Raw genomic sequence first — 11,456 nt, 5'->3', positions numbered from 1 at the left:
GCGTCCGAGTCTGTGGTCGACTCACCTGTCGTTGCCACTCGAGGTAAATTTAGCTGCGAGGTGTCAGTGATGCTGCCAGCGCGGTGGCGGTGGTGGAGGAGGTGGTGGAGGAGGAGGAGGAGGTGGAGGTGGTGGAGGAGAGAAATGTGTCGCTGACACTCAGGGAGGGGCCTCTCTAGGCCTCTATGGGCCTCGGGGTAAGAGCCCAGGATTACGGCCACATTACACAGAGATAGAGCCAGATCAAACCTGGCAGCATGTCCCAGATATCAGCGCTCAGAGCATCTGCCTGGAGGAGGAGGAGGAGGAGGAGGAGGAGGAGGAGGACGAGGAGGATTACCCTCAGCTGTCCACCCCCGTCACCCCCCCGACCCCCGAGCGGAGGCAGGAAGAGGAGCCGGGTTTCAACCACCCGACACTGGCACAAGAGCCACAACCTGAAAACCCACAAAACAAACACACCCTTTAGTCTGGTGCAGCCGTGACGATCAGGACGTGGTTTCATCGAGAGGCGAGTTTCTACTGAGAGAAACAAAGTAAAACCTTCAACCAATCAGAGACATTTACACTAACTAGATGTTTGATTCCACAGGAGCAGGATCCTTCAGACTATTTCGCTGGAGAGGGAAGTTGGTCTGAAGTTGCTTTATGTTCCAGGTTTTTTAACCTCTACTAATAAACATAGACTGTATATAAACATGGACGCCACTGATCAGTACGGTCCGAGGGAGGAGCCACGATATCGATGCCCCGCCCACACTTCCTCCAGACTCACTGGTTTTCATTTAATTAACACTACGCTCTGTTCTACCTCCACCAGCTACAAGGACACGTTGGATTATTCAATAAACTTGACTTTAAAAATAGGTTTTAAAACTCTCATGGTCCCTCTGGATCTTTACGAAGCTGTTGGCATGGCAACGGGTAGTCGCAATCATGTCACATCCTGTTTCTATCACGTCAAATAATGAAACTTAACTTAAAAAAAAAAGACTCTTGAACGTTGATCATTATATTTACTACATAAAATGACTGGAAAAAAATGATTTGATGTGTATTTTAGTGTTTTAGTTTGGCCCCGCCCACTAACACGGAGGACAAATACAGACTGGAGCCATTTTTTAGATAAAGGTCACATTCTTTTTTTCTCCATAAATGTTCATTAAATAATGTCGTTAAACCCAGTTAGCCGGGCTCAGTTAGCCGGGCTCAGTTAGCCGGTCCGTGTGGTCTATAAACTAGCCCTTAGCTCGTCGCTAAACGTAGCATAAGTCCTGTCACTCCCTCCTTCCAGGGTGAAGGTTTAGTGCAGGTATTTTAACTAGCGAACCTAATGAACTGAGAGGGTTTAAGTTTTATTTTCACACTTTTAAAAGAAAGGAAAAGTTTGCTCCAGTTTAGACTCAATCCACTGATTTAAAGCTGAATAGAAGTTATTGTTTAAATATTACACAAATGTCTTAAATTACACGAAACTTAATTCTGATCTTTAAACCGTTGGTTGGACCAAAGGAAACTTATTTGCAAAGGTACTAATATAAATGATTCTGTTTAAAAACGTCATTACTGATTTATAAACGTCTGAAAACTGTGGCTGGATTTAGTCTGAACCTCCAAACATCTGCTGTTCTTCCTGAGGTCAAGTCCAAACAATCACACCTCCTTTCATTTCCTCCTCTGTGGACGGTGCAGACAGGAGGAGGAGGAGGAGGTGGAGGAGGAGGAGGAGGAGGGTGGGTCGGGCTGAATGAACAGAATATTTCTTTTTCAGGAGGAGGTGAAGGATGGATGCAAACCAACGGCGGGGAAATTAAAACACGTCGGAATGTTTCACACATTCCTCGGAGGCAGAAACGCCGGCAGACGCCTCTCAGCGTGTTGTCAGAGGGAACTCATGCACAAAATTTATTTTCAGGTGGAATAATCCTTTTACGCTTCGGCTGCTTCTTCTCCACCTCCACATCCTCAGCGACCGACAGGACGACACGTAGCCTGGAGGAGTCAGGACTGTATAAAAACATCTGATCACTGGTTCGATCATTTGATCTGAGAAAACATCTTCGTCTTCTACTGTTTAAATTCAGGTGGAGGAGAAACTTCTTCTTCTTCTGTTCCTCCACAGCAGCAGAAACACTGTTAATAAAGTTTTATAGTGACGGATGCGTTTTAAAACACTCACCTGCCACTTCATTAGGAACGCTGGTGACCACAGTCCTGCTCTGATCTGGTTTTGGTCGTGACTTTGGAAGATGATGCAACATTTTCAGTCAAGTTTTAACGTCTCGTTGACTCACTCTCTGTTAATAAAAGGCACGATCATTACTGAGGACTTATAATTTAAATTCACACTCACTGGCCAGATCATTAGGTACGCTAGTAACTTGTGAAGTGCGTATTGATACTAAAATATCGACACATCCGACACCAGGGGGCGCTCTGCTAGCTTTGGCTTCATTTTAGAGGAGCAGGTCCTCCCTCCATCTTTATATACAGTCTATGGTTCGGCCTTTAATAGAAGGTGGAACTAATGAAGTAGAAATATAGATATAGGTCACGTTCTTTTGTCTTCTTTATAAAAGTTAATAAAATAACAGTTAATCAGCCTGTGTGGTCTATGACCTAGCGATTAGCTCGGGAGAGAGACGAGCTGATGTGTTTAAACATATATTTCTGGTATTAGCGCTCAGCCATCGTCTGGTCTGAACCGATGGTTTTAAAGCTGCACTTTGAGTTTTTCTGTGGAGAAAAAACACGAGAGACATAAAGAAAACGTCGTCCGCGCTCAGACGCTCGGTTCATGAGGTGTTGGAGAAACATCAACAAGCGAAGTCGGAGGCTACGAGCTAAAGGGAACCAGATGTGTGTTGTTATGATTAACGTGGAGCTCCTCCTCTTCACCTCCACCTTGGCGAGGAGGAGTTCACGGTGCTGTGGACTCCAGGAGGAGTTTTGTTGTCGGGAGCCGAGGGCCTGGATGAAGCCGGGATGTCCGAGGTATAAAGTTACTGTGAAAAAGCCATGAGCGAGTGTAAACTGATCCGTCCTCACCCAACTGCCGCACATAGTCCGCGATCCAGCGCAAGTCTGGAGGCATTCGCTCCCCACGTCTGCTCCTCCTCCTCCTCCTCCTCCTCCTCCATCTGCTGTCAGATACTTAATGAAAGACTCTACTTTGACTTATATGTCTTTTCTGTCTGAATTCTGCTCAGATATAAAGTTTTGTACAGGTGGTCGGGGTTGATGGAGGGTGAACAGTGCACACAGCGGAAATATTTTCAAAACGCTAGTTGATAAGTTTTTAATAAAAATAAAGTTCTTGGAAGATAATTTGATACGTATGGAAACAGATGGCCTGGCGGTGGCCATTTTGTTTTAAATGAATTCATCTCCACGCCCACGTTTGACTACTGTTCTACTCTTCTGTCCATCACCTAAATAAGGCCCCGCCCCCAAACAACCTGATTGGTCATTTAGTTTAAAGTTGCAACATTCATGCCTCCTTAGATCGACAACATTATAATACTTGATATGTTTGTATGCATATATTTGTGTCTGAACAACGGCACAAGAGTTCCTACACGTTTTTATGTGTTTACGCACAAATGGCAAATAAATTTCTTTTTCTATCTGTCTTTGTTTGGAGGAGCTGGTTTAGACGTTAGAGATGTTAGAGAAAGATTCAGATAAAGTTGCCTGAACCTATGAAATGTTTCCCCGTCAGTTGAAAGCTGATGAGCTGCCTGAGATGCCGATCATTTCACGGCGTAGCTTCACTCCGCGCACGCTGAGGCCGCTCTGACGGGGGCGGGGTTAAAGGTCACGGCCGCCACCTGGACCCCGGTGTCACGTGACCGACCGACACGCGACAACAAGACGAAGCGAAGAAATTCTTTAATCCTCAATTTTACGGTGGTGGAGAAAAGTGAGGAGGAATTACAAATTATACGGATGGATCAACGTGAGGCATCTTAACGCAGCGTAGATCTACGGAGGCTCAACGCTGCCAAAATTACTAAAAAAAAGATTTTATCTTAATTTCAGTTTTGTGCAAAAAATATGACAAACATTTTTTTATCTACATCTCAAAGTTTAAATTAGAATTTTTTGTCATAATTTGTTTTTTGTTTTTGTTTTCAATTTTTCGTCTGATACTTTTTACAGTCTTGTAATAGTCTTGAGTATTTAATCAGAATTTTTACTTTTTTATATCATAAAATTTGGTATTTTTTAGCCAATAATTTCTTATGTCATTCTTTTAATTTCTATATTTTCTCTTACATACTCAAAATTATGAGTTTAAAACTCAAAACAAAATTAGATTTGGTTATAAAACTAATTCTCACACTTTTTATTTTGTCATAATTTCAAAATATTTTAGAAATGTGACTTAAATGTAATTTTAACTTTGTCTTATTCTCATTGTTAAAAAATAATCTAATATGTAAACGTAAAATTTATTTTTTTATGCCATAAATCAGACTTTTTAATCACAACCGTTCCTTATTATTTATTAATATTATTATTTACAAAGCTTAAGAAGCTCATTGTTAATTATGGAAGTGAAAACCTTTATTTTATTAATTTATTTCTTGTAGTGGTGGAAAGGACCTGAGTCCCACGTTCCCTGGTCTCGGTCTCGGTCTCGTTCGGGGTCGGAGGTCGACATAGTTCCTCTAATGACTGACAGGTGGACACGAGCTGAACTCCGACTCCGATCAGACACGGAAACGAAAACCTGAGAAGGAATTTCTTCCTGTTTGTATCTGTGAAACAACTCTAACAGTTTATGTTTAAAAATAAATGAATTCATTAAAGCAATAATCAATAATCAATATTAAAGGCTTCCTCAATGTATCATAACGTTTGTCTGAAAGTTACTGGACTGGGACTGAATAAAACAAATAAATAAATAAATTTTAAAAAAAATCATACATTTTTTGTTCACAGAAATATTTAGCCTAATTTTTCTTTTTCTTATTTTAATAAACACTGACAAAATGTTGTTTCTTGTTTAGTTTTTTAACCATTATACAAATTATGAGCTACGTACTAAACTACTGCCTCCTGGTGGACAAACTATGTAACTAAAATAAATAATATTTCACTTGTGAAAGTGAAATATTATTATAAGGAAGGAAGGAAGGAAGGATTTTGACTGAGTTCTTTCATGACTTCTGAAGTGTGCAAAAACCTGTAAGTGGTGCTTTATATCCACACATATACACACATATATATATATTTATGTATATGTTTGTGTATAAACACAGACACACACACATGTAGCGTACACAGACATTAGCAATGGAGCTAACCGATGCTATTAGCCTGTAAACCAAGGATCAGACTGAGGCTGGACTGAAGTATTTATAGACTCATCAACACACATCACTACGGGCAACACAATAGACTGTGTGTGTGTGTCTGTGTGTGTGCGTGCGTGTGTGTGTGTGTGAGGGGGGGGGGGGCGACTTTGAGGTTGTAACCAGGGAGGAACCAGTTATTTCTGAACCGACAGCTGAGCATGAGCCAGAGGACGAGTCTCCATCACCGACCTTCAGCTGGAGTGTGTTCACACAAAAGTACGAACAAGACTCTTTACTACTGCATCACTTCCATTCATGACCCCCCCCACACACACACACACACACACACACACACACACCCATCCCACCCATCGCCCCCACTACCACCAACACCCCCAGAAACCTTAAAGGAGGAGAAACCACCTCTACACTGTAACTGGCTCAAGTTATTACCAAAGTAAATAGGGTCAGAAAACCAGCGTGGTCTTAATCTTAAAACTTTTCACTGTATGACTCTGCTCCATTATTTATTTATTTTTTCTGGAAATTGTATTTTGAGATTTAAACTCTAAATTTTAAAGTTTTGTCTTAAAAACTTTCTTAATCTTGATTTACAATAATCTACAGTGACTGAAATAAATGTAATAAATGATGCAGTGAAGCAGAGAGTGACTGAGTGGCTCCATCTAGTGGTCAGCAGAGACACAGCAGGACGAGATATTAGTTAAACTTTGTTTCACTGGCCTGGTTCTAAAATAGAAATAAAGATTATTGACATTTTCTCTAAAAGAAAAAAAAAACACTTCCTGATGAACCGATTTAATGTGTAAAAAATAAAATAAATAGCACAAACATGAAAACTGTAAATACAACCACTCGTAATGAGCCATTAAACCCCCCCCCCCCCAGAAAGGCTACGGCTAAAGCCTGGAATCACCTCCCAGACGCTGGTTACGTCCACGTTTTCGTCTTCGACTGCGATCGAGTTCAGAAACGTGGCCGACGTTCTGAATCTAGAACAAACCTCAGGAAGCTCAGATCCTCACGATGTGGACGAGAAAAAGAAGAAAAAGAAAAGAAAAGTCCTCAGGAGCAGATGAAAGGAGATGATCCTCCTCCTCCTCCTCCTCCTCCTCCTCCTCCTCCTCAGGAGTCTGCCGTCATGATGGAGATAAACTCCTCCTGGTTTACTGTGAAGAAACAAACCAGGATCAACATCATCGAATATAAACTCAGACGTGTGGAGGAGAAGAATCAGGCTGTTGATTCATCAGCTGATCAACAGGTAGAATGAAGAACAGTTAAAGAACCGTTAAAGAACAGTTAAAGAACCATTAAAGAACAGTTAAATAGTGGAGGAGCTGCTCATCACTGATTCCTTTCATGACTCTTTACTTTCTGTTTTGAGGTTTTGTTCGTTTAGTTTTTTGAGTTCTGGTCTTAAACCTTTGATCAGCTGATGAATCAACAGCCTTTTCTGAACATCCTTCATCCTCCTCCTCCTCCTCCTACTCCTCATCCTTCATCCTCCTCCTCCTTCATCCTCCTCCTCCTTCATCCTCCTTCATCCTCCTCCTCCTCCTCCTCCTCCTTCATCCTCCTTCATCCTTCTCCTCCTACTCCTCCATCCTCCTCCTCCTCCTACTCCTCCTTCATCCTCCTCCTCCTCCTCCTCCTCCTCCTTCCTCTCACTCAGAGCGTGTAAAAAAACAACTAATTACTGCCTTAATCCGTCTTTAACTGGACAATTTAAGAGCATGTAAACACGTTAGTCTTTATCTGAGACGTCCAGAAATAAATAAATACAAACAGACTCAGTTTCTATCCAACCGCCATAAAAACCATCAATGCTACAAGAACATAATGTGCATCCTACTGTTTTCTACACAGTGACAGTGTTTTTTTTATTCTTTTAGATGTGATGCATTGATTTGAGAAAACTTTTAATTTTGTTAAACTTGTGACACTGACAATAACTTTCTATTCTATTCTATTCTATTCTGTCCTGTGTTGGCGTCTGTTTCCTTTAACGCGTTGGTGTCGACTCACTTTCTCCGTCTCCGTCGGTGTCGAACTCGTCGATCATGCTGCGAAGCTCCTCGTCGCTGATGTTCTCTCCGAGTTCTCGGGCGACTCTCCTTAGGTTCCTCAGGCTGATCTTCCCCGACTCGTCGTCGTCGAACAGCTTGAAGGCCTTCATGATCTCCTCCTTCGGGTCTCGCTCCAGGATGCGGTCGGTCACTGCGGAGCAGGAACATGATGAACGTTCACGGAGACGCTGAGGAGCCTCCGTCCTCTCTGCTGTTTATCAAACTCACCGACTTCGTTAAAATCCTCGAAGGTTATTTTCCCGTTTCCCTCCCTGTCATAATCCTTCAGGATCTTCAGGACGTCGACTTTCTTCACCTCGAAGCCGAGCGCACGCATCGCAACCTGAGGGGAAATGAAACTCTGATTCACAGAATATCAGAATAAACCAGGCAAATTCTGTTCATATTACTCAGATATTTAATCTGGATCATGTTTCATCTAAACAGAACAACTGATTCACCACATAACTGAGAAAATAATGAAAAAAAATGAACAAAACAGAAGCACAAATCTAGAAACATAAGAAAAAAAAATAGTACAATTAAATGAAATAGCAGAAACTAACAAATGTAAATCTATGATATAATCATAGGAAGGATTAATAAGGTGCAATAATAACATGGAGTCGACTCTGTTGACTAACTGAACATCAGGTTTAACTTCTGGTGGTGGAAAATAAATACTGAACTATGTTCTGATCATATCTGAATAAAACATTTATTAAAGGAAGATGTGTTAATTATCCAGAGGGTAAGAAAAGGAATCAGCAACGTGGAAAAACAGCTGATATAAAAAACAATCAATACTTTAATTAATGAACAGAAAAAATAATCAATAGAACAGATTAATAGACTATCTATAGACTATAGACTCATTTAAAAATACATAAAATAATAACAATGACTTACTCAACTACTAAGAAACATAAAAAAGGATAATCAATAGTTTAATTTGACCAAATGAAACATCAGTTTGTTGCAGCTGTAAAATAATCATCACATATGAAGGAATATAAACCTACATTAAACCGTATCTCTGATGTTACTGGACCAGGAGGAAACAATGACACTAATGAACTAATGTAAACTACGAATCAGTTCATTAATCTGTGGCCTCACGATCCACTTTTCTACATCCTGGTTTATAACAGTGACAGTTATTTACTTCGTTCATTCATTCATGGACATTTATGGAAGAGAAAGTCGTGTGTGATCAGTTTGTGACGATGGATCGACGTCGTCCTCTGTTTCTCACCTTCAGCTCGTGATAATCGATCTCTTTGTCTTTGTCCGTGTCGAACAGCTCGAAGGCCTCTTTGATTTCATGTTTCTGGTCCTCGCTGAGTTCTCTCCTCTTCTTACGCTTGGTTTTATCGACCGGCAGCTCAGCTCTGAGGAGACGAACACAGCTTCAACCAAACCTCATCACAGCGGATCTTTGTTTTACTACATTAACGTAATAAAACGCTACTTATTTCTCTTTATGTGATGGTTTGTTCAGTGTTTGTCCCACATTTTATTGTTGTTCTGACAAAATAATCAGAAACTCCTGCAGAATAAATAAAAGCTTTACATCTATAATCTTCTCACTTGATCATAAAATCTTGATTGATTGAGTCATGTTAAATATTTGACCTTTTATCTCAACTTGGACAAAATCATGTGACTTTCTGTCACTAAATTAGGATTTGAGGGGTTTTCTGACTCTAACTGTGACCGATTTCCACATGGACATTTATCACTAGTTATTTTATGTGTATCTTTTTATATTTTTATATATATATTTATTCTATTTCTAAGATGTTTTTGTCATATTATCAGGCATCGTGGAAGACTTTAAATGATAAAAATACATGTTTATAGCAGCAGCAGCACCGGTATAAATGTGAACATGTGTTGCACCAGGTTAAAAACAGATTATTAATGTAAGAACAAGATAAACTCCAACAAACAGTGACTGTGCAAAGACAAAATAAACTAGTTCACATTTATAGGTCACGGCCTGTTCATTATCCTTCATTACATGTATTAAATCCACCAGTTAAGAGAAGAAGCTAACTGCTAGTTAGCAACATCCCGTTTAAATGAAGCGTAGCTTTTTTTTGTTATTAAAATGTGTCGAAACGAAGCAAGAACCGGACGAACTCACCTCAGAGACAAACTCATCGTGTTGGAGTTTAAACCTTTTTCAACGAAACGAGTCTTTGTCGCTAAACGAGACAGAATCAACAACAACAACAACAAATCCGTTTATCCGCGCTCATACTTCCTGGTTTCCTATTGGTCGCTGGTCGCTAAGCAGCAGTAAAACACTCTCTGATTGGCTTAGAGCGGCTCTAGTTCTTCTTCTTCTACTGCAATTAAAACCTTAAGCGGAACAATATCGCCTCCAGCTGTATAAGTACTGAATTACTTATAATAATAATAATAATAATAATAATAACAATAATGATAATAATAATAATAATAATAATAATAATAATAATAACAATAATAATAATAATAATAATAATAATAATAATTTATATATTAATTTATTTACAACGCACCTTTTAATAAAATAAATAAAAACACCAGGAACTATGAAATAAAACAGTTTCTAAAAAAAAAAACGAGTCCAGTGACTGTTGAGATTAAGAACAGTTTGGAACAGGAAAGTTTTAAAGTCTCTTTTTTTTTTTTTAATAAAATAAAAAGAGGTCTCAGGATGTGGAATGTGCTTCCTCCTTCCACTTGGTTAAACTTTTAAACATTCAATCAAAATCTTTCTGCTCTGTGAATAATCCATCACCTCTTGTTGTGTCTTGTTTTTGTTGTCTGTTGTTTTGTCGTCTGTTTTCTGTCTTCATTGCGTTTCTTTGGTTGAAGTCGACCCCTCCTCTTCCAGCCCCTGGAGGGTTTTTTGGGGTTTCCCCGGCATGTACGTCCATTACTGTTATTGTTGTTGTGTTTTATCTTATTTTGAAATTTGCCAAATAAATGAAAAAAATATATTAACATGAAATGATCATTTCCATCAAACCTTTGATGTATTTTGTTTGTTCCTGCTCCTCCTGGATTTTAATCTCTAACTAAACAAATAAAGCTTAATGTTCTGTGTAATAGGTCATTTATAAGCACATTACACTAAATACGGGGACCAGCCCTCAGGCCACAGATGCACGTGCACAGATTCTTCACATCTGGTCCCACAACTGACCTTTGTTTTGTTCCTCATTTAAATTCTGCACATTCACCCTTGAGTCATTTTGTTATTTATTTTTTGCGTTCCCTCCAAAAAATGTGGGCGTCCTTACAGAAAACCTGCGTGTTTCATTTCAACAGTGACCGAGAACAAGCTGTTAACAAATGATGATGATGTCCTCGGTTTGTCTGGACCCATGTGACCTCATTCCTGAGTCCTGGTCCCATTAAAAACCACCTACTGACCAGGGCTGGTCCGAGTCCCCACTAACAACCTCACCTACACTGCACAAAATCCTTGTAAATAACAAATACATCTTATATTTAGTTCAGAGACTTTGTGCTGATTTTAAGAATTTAAACTCATTGGCAGATTTTTCCTCTTAATACAAGATGATTTGATTGAATATATGAATATTTTGCTTCTTTCTAGTGATGCTGTTTTTCCTGTGTAAATTAGAGGATGTTGTTTATTATTAAAATTCATCTTGAACATAAAAGAATAAAAAAACAAAACCAGGACATCATCATGTCAAAGTTTCATTGTTTCATTCAAGAAGCAAAAGTTCTTCTATGATCCTGCGTCTTCTTCACAATCACATCAGACTAATTTAATGTCAAACGTTCTTGTGAAGTAAGATAAACAAAACCATAATGAACCTGTTTAATTGTTCATTTCAAAATGAGTTTATTTTTATAATTATTAAGACAGGTCCCTAACTCCGACAGTGAGACATTTTTATAATTTTTTATATCTTGACGTATATGTACAGTATATTTTAAATATATTCATTCTATTTAAGATGTTTTTGTCATGTTGTATTTGGGCCGAGTAAAAATTATAAAGATACATTTTTATAGCAGCAGCAGCAGTGGTATG

At 39.2% G+C, this 11,456-nt stretch overlaps 1 protein-coding gene across 1 annotated transcript; it reads right to left on the bottom strand.

Moving 5' to 3' along the window:
- Nucleotides 1–6,106: 6,106 nt before the first annotated feature.
- cetn3 (centrin 3) lies at nt 6,107–9,681 on the bottom strand. Its single transcript, XM_047570022.1, has 5 exons — nt 9,543–9,681; nt 8,649–8,784; nt 7,622–7,736; nt 7,353–7,544; nt 6,107–6,493 (listed from the first exon to the last, which is right to left on the bottom strand). Exons 1-5 carry the CDS (start codon nt 9,557–9,559, stop codon nt 6,450–6,452), a joined length of 504 nt encoding a protein of 167 aa, XP_047425978.1. The 5' UTR covers nt 9,560–9,681; the 3' UTR covers nt 6,107–6,449.
- Nucleotides 9,682–11,456: the final 1,775 nt, after the last annotated feature.

Source organism: Mugil cephalus, chromosome 19 (genome assembly GCF_022458985.1).
Source record: "Mugil cephalus isolate CIBA_MC_2020 chromosome 19, CIBA_Mcephalus_1.1, whole genome shotgun sequence".
Lineage (NCBI taxonomy): Eukaryota > Metazoa > Chordata > Actinopteri > Mugiliformes > Mugilidae > Mugil > Mugil cephalus.
This window is presented reverse-complemented; position numbering and strand designations above follow the sequence as displayed.